We start from the raw sequence: 15,889 nt of genomic DNA on the forward strand, positions 1-15,889 counted from the left end.
CCTGTGGCTCACTGTGGATCTCTTTAAAAAAAAAATAAATAAATAAATTGTATATATATATATATATATATATATATATATATATATATATATATATTTTTTTTTACACATTTTATTTTTTTTTTAGATAAAATATTCATAAAATGAATTAATGATTTATATAAAACATGAATAATTAAATATTAAAAAATGTCAGAATTAAGAATTCATTGATGAAATTGCCAAAAATGAGAATTGAATAAAAAAAAGACGAAAAGAAAACTTTTAAATAGTTACCATAAAATGTCCAAATACAAAAGAAGGCAGAAAATGACCATAAAATGTCAACAAAACTGCCATAAGTCAGAAATATTTTTAAAGAAAAAGCATAAAAGAAATTGTTCAAAAAGTAACCATAAAATGCCCGAAATCAAAAGAAGAAATCTCGAAAAAAAAAAAAAAAAAAAGACAAAACAAAACATAAAATGTCCACTAGAAATTAAAAAAAAAAGTCAGAAAATTGATAGCAAATAAGTCAGAAAAAAAGTAAAAAAATGATCCATAAAATGTTCAAAATAGGAAGAGGAGAGGCAGAAAATTATATGTCCATAAAAGTTGCCCAAAAAAAAAGAGTCATAAATTTGACAGAAAATGTCAAAGAAATTTATAGCAAATAAGGCAGAAAAAAAGTTTTTTAAAAATAGCCATAAAATGTCAAATTTGACAAAGAAATTGCCAAAAAAAATAATAATCTGAAAATTGATAGCAAATGAGGCAGAGAAAAAAAAAAAAGTAGCCATAAAATGTCCAAAATAGGAAGAGGAGAGGCAGCAAATTATGTCCATAAAAATCACCCAAAAAGGCAGAAATTTGACAGAAATTGTCAAAAAATGTAAAAAAAACAAAAAAACAAAACAAAACAAAAAAATCATAGCAAATAAGGCAGAAAAAAAAAAGTTAAAAAAAAAGCCATAATATGTCAGAAATAGGAGGCGAGGCAGAAAATTATGTCCATAAAAATCGCCCTAAAAGTCAGAAATGTGCCAGAAATTATCAAGATAATTTATATCAAATAAGGCAGAAAAAAAAGTAAAGAAAAAAATAACCATAAAATGTAAAAAATAGGAAGCGAGGCAGAAAAATTATGTCCATAAAAATTGCCAAAAATGTCAGAAATTTATCAAAGAAAGAAAGAAAAAAAAATGTCTAAAAATGTATGAAGGACCAAAAAAATTCCAAAAACTGAGGACAAAAGGTAGAAGAAAATTCATCTCCAAGTATTGGATACTGCATATTATGTTTTGGCGCAGCTCTAATTAGCTCTTGGTGCTCCACTATATTAAAGTAACACGAGCACACTGTTTCCTTCATCACAATCTTCAAATGTTTTGAGGCACATTTTTTTGTTATTTATTTGTCCTAAACTGGCTCTTTTTTTTGTGTGTGTGTTGACAGAAAAGGTTGTTGAGCCACGCACTAATGAACGCATGTGATGCTGTTTTTGTGCGCAGGATGCTTTTGTGGAGCTGTACGACCGTCAGAGGAACTCCGTCTTCAGCTGCTCGTGGCCGTCCATCAAGACCGTCTTCGGCCTGGCCGCGCTCGGGGCGGCCAGCCTCACCATCGGCGCGTACCTCACCCAGAAGTGAGCCGCCTCACCCTCATTTTCCTATAAAACACTCGTCATCTTCCATCACGCTCCCCCCCCCACCCGTATCACTCTCCCCTCCAATAAAGACACACTAAAGTGATGGCGGCGTGCACGCCATCAACACCAACGGAAGATTCTTCGTTTTTGCTTTCCCAACCCCACCTGCTTCTCTACTCGTGGTAGCATGAAACTTGTGTTAGCGTAGACAGTAGCTGCATGTGTCATGTGGGAGAGAAAACGAACCGTTGCGGTGCCCCTGCTTGTTAGGGTGGAGGACCCTGTTTGAACCGTGGACTCCGGTTACCCCCTTTACACCCTCCCCCTCTCCCTTGGCAGCCACCCATCAAAGGACTTCCTGTGAAGAACAGCTGCTCGGAATGTATAATGGACCCGCGTGGTAAGTGTGTACGTGTGTGTGTGGTGGTGTACACTGTGCGGACACAAGTATTGGGACACCTTCAGAAAGCTGCATTGAAGTGGAAATGCCCAAAGATGTACGTGATAAAATGAAACGACAGCAAGTCACTTTCTGTAGGCATAAAAAGCAGGATTGAAGAGGGTTTGACGTTCAATAAAACTGGGGAGCACATTTTTTTTTTTTGTCTTGATTTCGGTTTGACAGCTGTTCTTAACTCATTTATGGGTGCATAATCCAAACTGATCTTAGTTTTTCGCTATCATGTCACACTTTTGAGCTATCCATATTTTCTTAAAAAAGATTAAATAAATGTGTATGTATGGAAATGAAACACTAAGGTGGAATAGTTACAAGTTTTGAATGCCTAAAAGACAGCATTAATAAAATAGAACTTCCAACGTTATGTCATTGGTTACAAGGTAAAGAGAAAAGCTAGCACTAATCGTCTTCATTGTACTATGCTAGCTTCCCATTTGCAGATATTGACAGTACTGACCGCTAAACAAACTTGTCACCGCACTCTCAATTGCAACTGCATAAACAAGTTGTCATGTAGCTGGAGAAGATTCCAATTGTAATTCGCTCTTCTTACTACAGTCTTACAGCTCACCCATGAGATTTTGCTTATCTGGGAGGGTAAACTGTGGAAATATATATATATTTTTTTGATGTGCTCGGAAAAAAAATGTGATTTTGTAATCATGCCAATTTTAGTTTTAATAAGGAAAAAAACAAAAAAACAAACAAACTTTTTTTTCCAGTATTGTTACCCAGTGTATCTTTAGCAAAAACTAGGCTGAGCTTGAAATACTTCCTGTTTTCATTCGTTTAAATTTACACCATATCAAACTAAATATTGTGCCGCCATCTACTGGACAAAATCTACAAAATCAACACGAGGCATCGTAAAAGAGTTACAAACTACTAAGAAAAAAAATAAATAAATAATATTATTGAGCCAAACCTTCCTCATCATTGATAACAGCAGAGGTTTTCATCTAACTAGTTGGTATATGTTGGAAATGAGGCAAACGAAGAGCTTCCGGCTTATTCCTGATGAAGACGCGTGTCCCAATATTTATGTCCATATGGTGCACCAACAGCCGGATGTTTGGAGTTGTGCGAGTGGGAATTTGGCTCCAAAATGTTCAAGCACAGCGAAGCGAACGTTTGGAAGGGCACAAAGACGACGAAGATGTCAGTACGATGAAGAGAAGGACAAAGAAGCATGTTGAATCGAGCACAAAAGGAGCCAAGCAGATGGGCCAATCGAGCGTCTCATGGAAGGGAATTCGCAAACAAGCATTCCTGCTGTAAAAGGATCCTCCGGAGAAGTCATCGCCAACTTCATTATTTGTGTTTTTTTTGTGTTTTTTTTGGTGCTTTCTGCTTCTGTAGCAGTTACATACATACACGTGCGCTCCAGCTGCTGCGCTAATTAAATTACACAAATACAGATTATTTTTTTAATGTGTGATCTTGGTGTTTATGACACTCAAAATGATTTGCGATTGTAAATACTGAACAGGTTTAACATTTACGATGAGACATACGATCATCGGCGTTTCGCCCACTATGACAGGAAAAGGAGGGGTGTGTCCCTGATTAGCGTTATCTTTCTCTAGTAGTGACCTCACCCATTAGGATTTGGAAATTCAGAGTAGCCCCCACCCAAAAAAAAAAAAGAAAAGCAGTTCCTGTGTGCCGGAACCTGAGAAGTCCCTCCCGTCATCGAACAGCTTCTGTTTTATTGATGTTTGTCTTGTGTTTCAGTCCAACAGAAAAACTGGAAGTGATCCATGATTTTTTTTTTTTTGTGTACAGATTTTTTTTTTATTCTTAAAAAAAAAAAAAAAAAGTCTTTGCATGTGTGAAAGACACTGATGTCACAATATTTATACATCAGAATTGCTCGAAGAGGACAAACACAACAGCATTGTCTATTTATTGAGAGGTACCAGATTATTATTTTTTTTTTAACAATTAAGTCAGTGATTTGAACGTGTTTTCTCTTTCTTTCTATGGAATAACACTGTAACACCATTATTTTCTGGCTGCTATTGTAACAACGTTTTGAAAATGAATTTTAAAAAAAGTGTCCACATTGGCTTGAGGCTGCTACACGGTTAATTTTGCGTCGACGTATCCAGCTTAAACTGCCAATCTCGTCCTCGATCGCTGCAAACCAAAGTCAAACTCGTATTCGTGTTGCATTTTCAATTGTCACGAGGAAAGGAGAAGATGCGGCTTCACCTCGTCTGTGTTAACTGTACTATAATCCGCTTGTATGCTGTAAACGGTTCATTTACGTCCACGGCATCATTTCACGCGCGCGCGTGTGTTTTGTGTGTAGAGCGCGACAATGCAAAACGCAGCCACAGCTAGAACAGCAATACAACTGTATTTTTAATTGTTGAAAATGTATTCCTTGTGCATATAAGAATGTAGGCACTATGGTTGCTGTACTGTTTTACACCTATAATCGCAAACCTGTAGCACTTAAAGAGGAAAAAAAAAAAAAGAAAGTGAAATGTGTTTTCTGTTGTTTACTGCTATAATCCACAATAAGCTAGGGGATCCCATTGTTCCTAATAAAAACACATTTGTCGAGTAGCCGCCAAGTCTGCTTGTTGAGTCTTTTTTTTTTTTTTTTTGTACATTTGTATTTTTGTCAGCCACTTCAGTAAAGATGGTAAGGGAAGATTTAAAGGGGACATTATGTACCCGTTTATACGTTACAAATCTGCTAGCTTAATGCTAACAATGTGAAATGCTATAAATGGGCTAAACAAAATTAGGATTGAAGTTGTGTCATTTAAAAACTTTCAAACTGCTGTTATTTTCAAACTCACAGCAACAACACAAACAAAGTATACAACAAGAATGTTTGTATTGAAAGGCGTATGGGAAGACAAGCGCAGGTTAAACTCATCTCTGTCACCAATTTTCATTTTTGAGGTTATAAACATCGTGAAGTTTCAAAAATCACATTTTGAAGTCGTTCTCAGTGAAGAAGTCACTAATTATTAGTGCTGTCACTACCTAATATTTTTAGAATCCATTAATCTATTGATTAGTCAATTAATTAATCAGATTCATTTCAATTTGCATTAAAATGTATTACAAAAGGATTTCCCCCCTGATTAACAGGTGATTGGTGTTTATTTTGCATTTGTGCAGTTATTATAAAAATAAATAAATAAATAAATAATGTAAAAAAAAAAAAAAAAGGGCGGGGGGGGTTGATGATGCACTATTTTACCAGTAGGGATGTAACAATAGCGGCAATATCGTGATATTAAAACTGCAACAATATCATCATGTCACGATATTAAAAGCAGCACATCTGTTTTTTTTTGTTTGTTTGTTTTTTTTTAAAGTTAGGTTGATTTCCATTTCTGCAGTTCTAGCATCCTCTGGTGGCTAATTGTTTTAGTGCAATTAAATTTTCATTAGGCACGTTTTGGCCTTTCTATTGTTTAAAATCCACGTTAATTGTCAGATGAAGGGGAACAAAATATGCTTGTAAACCAAGTCAATATGTGGAGGAACTCAATGTGTGCGTGCATTAACAAGTGCCTCAATATTAAGTCTTTTTAGAGATTGTAGGTTGTTCATATGCATTTCTGTTATGTACAAAAGCACATCATGTTTTTTTTTTTGTTTTTTTTGTTTTTTTAGTATGAGCCCTTTTTCCAATATCACCAACCTCCCCACAATATAATTATATCGTGAGCTTCATATCGTGATATGGTGATGTTTGGATATCGTTACATCCCTAGTTTGCGATTCGGTCATCGTTTTCCACAGTAAAAACAGATTAATTCATTAAACACAGAACATAACTAGTCTTTTTTTTCCCCTCATTTAAAGACTACAGAAATCAATGAGCAATTACTGTTGATATGCTGAAATGAGCTCATAAACACATTACAGAAATGCATATAAACAACCTACAATCTCAAATAAGACTTAACATTGAGGCACTTGCTAATGCACACGCAGAGTTCTTCCATATATTGACTCGTTTCAGAAGCATATCGGATCATTAGCGTGGATTTGAAACATAGAAGGGCCAAAACATGCCTTATGAAAATTAAACCGAACTTAAAAAAAAAAACAAAACAAAAAACTAGCCACCAGAGGGTGTTAGAACTGCACAAATGGAAATCAACCCGACTTTTTAACAAATGTGCTTTTTATATCGTGACATGACGACGATATATTGTGGCAGTTTTAATAACGCAATATCGCCGTCATCGTTACATCCCTATATTTCACGGTCCACCCAAACCCGGAAATGTAGCGTGAATGAAAACCAGCGCGAGTGGGTGACGCCAGTACGCTGGTTGCGCGTACACTGCTGTGTTCAAGTGCGCCATAGAAAGTGACCAACACATCTACTCCCGCATAGTCACAACTAAAGACGGTCTTTGGAACATCACCGTCTGATTTAACGTGAATATGTGACCTCTTCGATACGCATCTCAACCAGAGTTCACTGACTCTCCGGTCACCTATAACCACAAAATATTTTCTCAACGGATTTACACGATTCGAGTAAGTGACCTATTTTGGTTTTTAAACGGCGAATTTCGCCAAAAGGTTAGAGATTTTCATGCCTGTATGCATATCTGTGGTAATAAGCAGCATAGCACAACTGTCAGAAAATTGAGATTGTTCTATTTTGGTTCTGTTAAATTTACGACGGTATTAGCTGGGGACCTTCTCTACCACTTCTTCCCCAAAAAGAGGGCTCAGGCTAATTTCACAAGTCAAGTGGGGTGTGTAAAGTGACTCGAATTCTTGCTCCTTGGGGTATTTTGATGATAACATGTAAGAGACAACAGCGAAAACAATGTGTGAAATGTGGCCTTTAAGTGCCGTTTGGGTGGAGTAGATCTTGGCCGCTCCATGTATGTCCGCCTTAAAAGTGAGCCTCGCCCAAGCCAGCACACATCAAAGCTGTCCCCAAACACTGCACTTGCCAGACTGACTCCCATCCGCCCTAAACACAAGTGCAAGCACAAAAAAATAAAAAATAAAAAATCTAAATGCCCTGCGGCCAGGTTTTTGCACCCCCCTCCAGTTGCACCCTTGCCCCCACCCCTCTCGCCTCTGCTCTGATCACAAATGCCTTCAAAGGCAGCAGCTCGGTGGAATTTGTGAAAAGCGTGATGCAGTAAAACTAATGTTGAGCGAGTGGAAAGAAAAGGAGCGGCAGGGAAAAGAACGTGTGAGAATGCTGGCGGCGGACGGGGAGTTCATTTGGGCAATCCCTCCTCTCGCCGCGCATCGAAAATGCATGACATGCTCTGAAGAGGAATTTTAAATTAGTCTGTGGATTTTCAAAAGAGAGTCCGGCCTGAGTGGAGGAGGAGGTGGAAGCCCTCCCGCCTCTCCCGCTCGCTCGGGGGCTACAAGGTGTAGTAGCAGGCGGCCATCCCAGCACCGACTGGGGCTACCACAGGGGAGGACTGGGAGATCAAAGTAGATTATGTGGAATCACTCGGGTCCAGTTCTCTTCCCTCATTTGGAAGTCCATCACATCCACTCACAGCTCCGCTGCCTCATTTACACGGCAAAAACTTCCTGCTGAAATGGATATTTTCCCAAGCAAGAGATCAAACATGCACAGCAGTGAAATCACACATCTCACATGGACATGGGAAATATCCCAGCAGACACGCAGACAGGTCATTGCCTCATCTGCAATGATGGAATTGGACTGCACCGCCCCAAGCATGATTTCAAATGAGCGACAGCGCCACCGTGTGGCCCGCCAGGGTTCCACACTTTTTTTCAAATCCAAAAGTAGCAGAGTGAAAACATTTCAGTAGTAGCCGGGTTTATTAAAATCATTCCGAATGAAGAGCTGTGGTCACCTGTTTACATGTGACGCGCTCCGCTCCTTTAATCAGATCAGCCCTGCGTCAGCCGTCAGACACGCGGAAATCGACCACGTTGATTTATTAAGATGGAGTTCATGCGTAATTTAGCACAGCAGTTGATAGTTTTATCACTTTTAATGAAGCAACAGCTTGATTAAAAACAAACAAATAAAACAAACAAGTTACAAGTACTTTAAAACGAACTATCCCATCGCAGACAAGACGCCGCCATTTTTACGTACGGAAACGCCGACGTCTCGACGCATTTACGTCAAGACAGAGCATGCGCATACCCGACGCAGCCTCGCCATTCCGATTGAAATGTTGGCATGACTTCTTTTTTTTTCCGAATTGCCGAAAGGAATACAGTATACCACCACTTTACTGATTCAGAATGGAATACAATTCGGTTTCAGCTTTTTCATTTCGATTAAGGTGTTCTTTGTCTACTATTGGAAATCTTCAAATTTTCCATTCTGTTTGGCCGTTCAGATTCATTCTAATCGGAATACATGGCTCCTTGTAAACCCATTTCTTTCTTGACCGCTTATTCCTCACAAGGGTCGCGGGGGGTGCTGGCACCTATCTCAGCTGGCTCTGGGCAGTAGGCGGGGGACACTCTGGACTGGTTGCTAACCAATCGCAGGGCACACAGAGACGAACAACCATCCACGTGCACAAGCACACCTAGGGACAATTTGAAGCGCTCAATTAACCTGCCATGCATGTTTTTGGAATGTGGGAGGAGACCGGAGTACCCGGAGAAGACCCACACGGGCACGGGGAGAACATGCAGGAAGGCCGGAGCCTGGACTCGAACCGGAGTCCTCAGAACTGGGAGGCGGACATGCTAACCAGTCATTCACCGTGCCGCCCCCTTGTAAACCCTTCCCTGCAGATTTTCCGAGCAGCCATCAGCATATTGAAAATGTGGCCTCGCAATAACACACAAGTAGACAAAGTAAACCAAATAACTGCATTTAAAGTACATTCAGTGTCTTTTATTTTTCTGCAGGCAGAAAAATACGGGAAAGAAAAACAACAAAAGAACATTCATACTGCTGTAAGTGTAATTTGTCATGCTTGCACATTTACAGTACGTGTGGATCCAGCAGCATATTTACAAAAGAGAAAAAACAAAACAAAACAGAAAACTGCAGTCTTTTTCATGACACGCTCATAAAAAATAAAGCTTTCTGTGACACAAAATCGTATTTACAATCCACTGTGGAGATGAGTCACCTGTCCAGGTGTGGACCTTTTTGTTTTGTTAGCATAAATTTTTTAGAAGAAAAAAAAAAATGATAATGCACTTCAGTCACTGTCCAATGAAAGGCATATTGCATATTTCCTCAAATAGTGGCCATTTCTCAAATAAACCGTTACAGTGTGCCTCATCTACTTGACAGCGATAAACATCTCCATCTCAAATATTCAGCTCCATTTTTCCACCAAGAACAAAACGGCCAAAAATTGGAATTGCCTCATAGACACTATTATGTTGACATATTAAATAGTTAACCGCTGAGCCCTTTGAATCTTCTGCCACTCGATCTAAACAGCAGCAACCACTAAAGCATGTTAACAGTCTGTCAGATGAATTCAAATGTGAGACGCATGCTGTAAACGGCAAAGCATTCAAGACGATCTTACATTAAGCGGACGATGAGCAATTTTTGTCGTTCCAGAATGTTGTTTGCCGAGCAATATTTTGTTCACGGTGTACAAATGACAACCTCCCCTCTAATAGATGCTTGCTGCGATCTTCTGCTACGCAACCTGGACCACTACTTGCAGAAATGGTGTTTTCAAAATGTGCAACTTTTTTTTCTTTTTATCCAAAACAAACAAAGAAAAAAAAAAAAAAAAGTCTCATAATTTGAAGATAGAGTACATGATTCTTATTGGGCAAAAGTAACATTGATTGTAGTAATAATGTATCCTCACCCGTTTTAAACGTTGCTGAAATAAAAATTAATTTGTAACAAAAATCTGGCCTCAACTGAAACTACAAAACAGTGAAATAATAATAATAATAATAATAATTATTATTATTATTATACATGACTAAAGGTGAACAGTTTTCTTTTCTTTTTAGCCTTCAGTATGACAAAATGCTAACAACTCAAACCACTCAACATTTTCATACGCGTCCGATCTGGTCCACCTTTCCTCTGCAAGGTGACTAGAATAGTGTGTTTTTATAACATTTATATTTATAGATCGATGTACACAGCATATTATATTATATGTACACGTACTGGTCTGATTGGAGCAGCCAACACATACAGTACATTCAACAAGTGCAGTCCTCAGTGCCTCTTTGGTTTCTACGTAGCATCAACTTGGTTTTCAAAGTTTTGTTTGTTTGCTTTTAGCTCTCACCACGTCTCCTCTTTGGCTGGCGCTTCCCCTCAGTCGGTCAGGTTGTCCTCCTTGCATCTGTCTGAGGACAACAAAGGAGACAAACGATGTTGACAGTCATTAAGCACAAAAAATGTTACAAATGCAAAAAAACTAAAAAATTGTTTACAGCAGCATATTGTCCAAACTATGGCCAGGGGACCATTTGTAGCTCATCATCCATTTTTAAGCGGCTCGCGCCAAATTAAATGTATTGCTGTATAATGTATACATTAATATACAAATGTTTGCATGTATCTAAACATTTAATATGAATTAGAATTGCATTAAAATTGTTTTATAATTAAAATAATTATTTTATTGTTATAAAAAAATATTACATGTTTTAAATCTTTTATATATACACATTGCTCTTGTATTAGAACGATTAGTGTATGCAGGTGGGCCTAATAAAGTTTTTGTTCCAAAATACAGACATCTGAGCATCAATATTTTTAAACCACACATAGTTGTTTTATGCACAAAGTATGTCAGAAAGGCTTTCTGCCACAAAAGATACTTCAAATCCAAACTGAAGCTGCATTCCTGTAAGCCAGGCTGTGTAGCAGAGCAGATTGCATGCCGATGGAAATGCGTGTCAGTCCTTCCGACGTCAACATGTCAACGTTCAACTTCTGGAGAAACAGCCAACAATGGAGCCTTCTGTTATTGGTGTACTCACCCAAACAACATGAATCCACCTTTATTTGCAGTTTTTTTTAACACTACTTCCTGCCATTAAGTCACTCTGAAGTTTAAAGGCACTCTTGTAATGTTAGAGTGCAAAAACTTCACGTTTTCAGTACAAGCTCCACAAGTTTACTTCAAAATAAAATGTACACATTTATTCTTCCACCAACTATCTTTGCTACTACAAAATAATGTAAAAAGGCCAACAAATAATCTAAATTCCAAGCACCATGCTGACACCATAAACGTCTCACACACGCTTGAGCGTCTACCACACTCAAGCTTCCAGCGACATGCCTCCACACGGCCGGCTCACGACGCGGCGTGGACGCTTCCTACCTGGGACTGAGTGAGTGGGCGGGGCGGGAGAGGAGGGAGCTCGGGGTGGGGGTGTGGGCGGGGTGGTGTGTCCGGAACTGAGAGGAGTTGCGGTTAGCTATGCTGAGCGTCTATACCTGCTGGACTGAGCACCAGGGCCTGGAGGATGTCCGACAGGGAGACGATGCCCTCGATGCTGGAACGCTCGTCCACCACCACCAAACGATGCACCTAAGAGACAACACGCGGGTGGAATATAGGGAAAACAAATTCTTACCCCATTTCATTTACATGGAAGTTATTTATCGACTACAGAGGTGCCAGGAGATGCCATTTAAAACACATGCCATTAATCAATATTCCCCAAAAAGGTGTTTTTTTGTTTTTTTTAATTAATATATAAAAACTAGGGAAAGGCAAGTACTGGTGCTAGGTATCTGTATCTGATCGATACCAGGTCTTATTCCAAGCTATTGGTAGACGCGATGGCGGTCGATATCCTCGTGGGCCATTTTAAAAACAGAAACTAGATATTAGAAGGACAGAAAATTGCCATTAATTTCATGCAATTTTAAGGAAAAAATGCTATGTATGTGCTATACAAATTATATGTATCATATGTATCAAAAGTACAACTGTATCAATACTTGGTGACTACTCAAGAGTTGCGTATTCATACTGGTATCGGTTTGGGGGGTGGGGAAGAAAAAAAAAAAAAAAGTCGTATTGAACATCCCGAATAAAAAATCATACAAGAATGACATGGATAGAATGTAAAGAAAAAAACATGTTTGCCTCATTTTTTTTTGCATCATTTTGTTGCTCCTGATGTACTGTTCCTGATTGGCCACCTGGAGGCAGTATTATACAGTCATACTGTGCAAAGTGTCTCCCAGTAAGCCTCAGTAATAGTTTTTCTTCAGAGGATGAAGAATATATGCATGCTCGTCTACGGCTTTTTTCATCATGTGTTAGCATTATGCTAGAGGACTTACAGGCAAAGTAATGTGGTTGTTTATATGCACAACGCATTTCTCTTTTTTTATGTTGAAATTAATATTTGCAAACAGGCACTAAGAGTAGCAATAAACAGCTTGATGATGAATCCATCGTATACCATCTGCCAGCCAATCGCAGGCCACGTTTCGCCAAATTTCCTGTCAACTCACTTCTGCTTTCACAATTCTGTCCACAATGGTCTCCATTGTTTCCATCTTATGGCACTTCATGACTCCTTCAAAGTACTGCGAGCGATGCTTGAGGGCCTGAGTCACCGTGATGTCCAGGTTGTTGTACGTCTTCTCGGCCGCCAGGTTCTGCACACAAGCCAGCGCTCGTCAGTCATCAACACGGCCGCGCACTCGCGCACGTTTTTCCACTTACGATGACGTCAAACTTGGAGTAAATATCCACAACTTTGCCTGGAAGGAGAGAGAGAGGGTTCAAAGTGAGCTTCCCGTGACTTTTTTGGCAGCCGCCGCATGAATATTCCGTTGACCTGACTCATCCACCACGGGCAAAGCAGACACTCTCCTCTCCACAAAGATGTTGAGGGCTTTGATGATGGGGGTGTTGGGCTGGATGAAGGCAATGTCCTGGTACGTGCCGATGCCCAGCTCCCCCAGGGTCTGCTTCATGAAAGCTGGCTTCGGCATCTCACACATCTGGACAGGACCACGCGGAGAAAGCAAGATGTCGGCCACCAGGGGGTAGCAGACGGATGCGAGGGAATGGTGAGGAAAGGACAATAAAACAAAAACAAAAAAGGGTTGGGCCAGAAGGCGTCATTCAGACATTTGATATTGCGCTTTCATGCGCTTCCAACTTTGTGGGAACAATTTGGGGAAGTCCCTTATTATCTGTTACCAGCACACAAAACAAGATTTATGAAGGAATGCTTGGATGAGTTTGATGTGGAACAACTTGACATTAGCTCCATCAAACACTTTTGCAATGAACCAGAATGCATACAGGGTAACACCTCGTTTTCAAAGTGCCTGGACATATCAAGTCAATTGCAACATTGCAAGTACGTAGAATGCAATTCTCAAATCACAAAGGCTGTCAGTGTTTCATGAAACATGAAAAGCTGAAATGATAAAGCCACAGATTTGATTTCTCTCTTGTTGTAATTAGGCATGGGCCAATATTAGTTTCTGAGGGTATGATAACTATTATGGTATCACGGTATTAAAAATACAGCTCTAAAACCTTTTGAAATATTTGAGCAAATAAAGAAAAAATGCATCGTTTTCCATTGAACAATCTATTTTATTTTAAAACAAAATATAGAATATTTGGTATGTGCACCATGTTAAGTTTAAATACATAACTGTTAACCTTCTTCTGTTTTAATTGTTCTTATCAGTCAGTGTCATCACTGGTGAGCTATTTTTAGTACAAACCCATGGGCTACTCATGTTGTCCTTGGGCTAACTAGTACCCTCTGGCACTTACAAATGCATGTTTTTTCTTTACAAGGACATTGCAAACGCATCAATAACTGAAAAACTTGGTTTATGTTTGACATGCCCACAAGGTCAAAATGTCATGTCTGCATGGCCCACATTTTCCACACCCCGCGCTAGTGTTAATTTTACCAGACATTTTTAAATTTAGTCTCTGTTGAATCCAGTTTCAAACACGCTTGTTAGTTTTTAATCATAGTCAACCTCACTTCATTTTTATTTAGTCAACTTTCAGCTTACTGTAAATCTAGCATTTTAGTCCAAGAAAACATAATTTTATTCATCTAGTTTAAGTCAACAAAAACTGTCAACGTTAGTTAGTCAGGACCATCACTTTCCCCTGTATATTTCTTTTGTCAGCAGATAATGTTTAACTATTTCACATTAAATTTTCTCATCTTTTAGATGCGAATTACAGTATATCAACAAGTGGCTACTATAGCTCCATGCTATGAGGTAGAAATTAGCGAGCGGTCAGATTATCATTATTGTTGGAACATTATAGCCGTTGGATTGTTAAGGTATAATATACTTTTTTTTTTTTTTTTTAATTTTCATTGTGAACCCACCTCTTGTGTTTGTACATGTTGCACTGGCTTGCTGCAGATTTGGAAAGGGGTGTGTCACATGACCGTGTCAGATTAGCGGACAGGATTTTATGAAATCAACATTTTTCTCTCGTCTTTGTTCAGTAATTCTCCATAGAAATTGTCCATTTTTTTTCAAGTACATATTCGTCTCATCTTCATTAGTCAACAGAAATGCATACTGATTTTGTCCCAGTTATTGTTTATTGAGGGGTTTAGACAGTCCAGTTTCCATCTGGTGTTGATGATGAAAATATTTTTATTTAGTTTTCATTGACAAATTTAACCCTACCGTGCTCTTACAAGAATTTGTAAGCTACGCACACAGTCCGTGCGGAACATGGCCGACGAGCAAATACTGACGTACACAACAGGGTTTTCTACTTCCTGATTCTTTCTTTTCATTTATTTGTTAAACGTATGAAGACTATTCACCCCAAACTGTTGATGTTGATAGTTCAGAGGGGGGAAAAAAATTAAAAAATGATAAAACCGGTAATTGGCCCATATCTTGTAATGAGACTTATGACTTCAGTTTACGCCACACTTGTTTGGTAGAATTTTGTGAATTGTCATAATGACGTCTTAACAGACTGCAAGTCAATGTGTTACTCTAATTGAAATAGATAAGTTGTCTTTCATATTATTTCTGCTTGACTTTAGCACAATCCTAATCCTAATATAAAATTACAAAAGGTGCGCAATTAACTAGTCTGAAAGAATACGTCAACACATGGCACGCAATTTATCATTTTATATTTATGACCTCAAAGTGTTTTGAGACAAATTCCTTATTTTATTACTAAATTAGTTCATTGATAGTTTACCTACTTGTGTACAAATTAGGGCTACATTACCGCCGTAGGAATGGAACACTGTTGTAAATTGAGGACCTGTGCATTCTGAGTCAGGCCTTCACAATACCTCCTCGTGAAATCTCTGGTTTGTGATGGTTTTGGACTCACAAAGAGCTGCAGGAACTTGAGGATCCTCTTGTGCGTGAGAATATAAAGTGCGTTCCCGGTGACGGGGTCGATGACAGGCAGGCGGTGAATTTTGTTTTTGATGAGCGTGTACACGGCGTCGAAAAGGCTGCGACAACAAACAGGATGATGGCAACAAACTCGAAAAAAAAACAACAAAAAGGAGCCGGTCTTGTTTTAGAACTCACGGCGACGTACCTTGCATCAGGCGATATGTTGACAAGAGGTTTGAACGTTGCTTGAAGGTAAACCTCTGAGGACAAAAATAAACAGGACAAATGTTCGGCTGTTTACAAAGATGTCAATACTACATTGTTTATTATTTGGGGTCAGCGTGGTGTTGAACTGTGCAGCATCCTTGAGAAGTGTGTCTGATAAACATATAGACGAACTAAAATTTGTTGACATTTGATAATATACACAGGGCAGTGTTTCTCACGTCTTGTCTGCGGGCTCCGTCTAACGGTATGTGAAAGAATCACTGATGTGTCATAATTGTGC

General features: G+C 38.9%; 2 protein-coding genes across 5 annotated transcripts in view; one reads left to right on the forward strand and one right to left on the reverse strand.

The window, feature by feature from the left end:
• bcl2b (BCL2 apoptosis regulator b) overlaps positions 1-4,661 on the forward strand; it is a 47,733-nt gene extending 43,072 nt beyond the window's left edge. Inside the window, exon 2 of the mRNA XM_077520491.1 lies at positions 1,491-4,661. Coding sequence (XP_077376617.1) covers positions 1,491-1,628 — 138 coding nt within the window. The 3' untranslated portion in view covers positions 1,629-4,661. The remainder of the gene's footprint in view (positions 1-1,490) is intronic.
• A 4,264-nt stretch (positions 4,662-8,925) lies between these two features.
• LOC144018381 (5'-AMP-activated protein kinase subunit gamma-2-like) overlaps positions 8,926-15,889 on the reverse strand; it is a 42,791-nt gene continuing 35,827 nt past the window's right edge. For all 4 annotated transcript variants that reach the window (XM_077520493.1, XM_077520503.1, XM_077520495.1 and 1 more), the window contains 7 exons: positions 15,587-15,641; positions 15,371-15,497; positions 12,849-13,014; positions 12,734-12,771; positions 12,520-12,666; positions 11,488-11,581; positions 8,926-10,385 (listed from right to left, as the gene is read on the reverse strand). In XM_077520493.1, coding sequence (XP_077376619.1) covers positions 10,354-10,385; positions 11,488-11,581; positions 12,520-12,666; positions 12,734-12,771; positions 12,849-13,014; positions 15,371-15,497; positions 15,587-15,641 — 659 coding nt within the window. In that variant the 3' untranslated portion in view covers positions 8,926-10,353. The remainder of the gene's footprint in view (positions 10,386-11,487; positions 11,582-12,519; positions 12,667-12,733; positions 12,772-12,848; positions 13,015-15,370; positions 15,498-15,586; positions 15,642-15,889) is intronic.

This window comes from Festucalex cinctus, chromosome 1, assembly GCF_051991245.1.
Source record: "Festucalex cinctus isolate MCC-2025b chromosome 1, RoL_Fcin_1.0, whole genome shotgun sequence".
Lineage (NCBI taxonomy): Eukaryota > Metazoa > Chordata > Actinopteri > Syngnathiformes > Syngnathidae > Festucalex > Festucalex cinctus.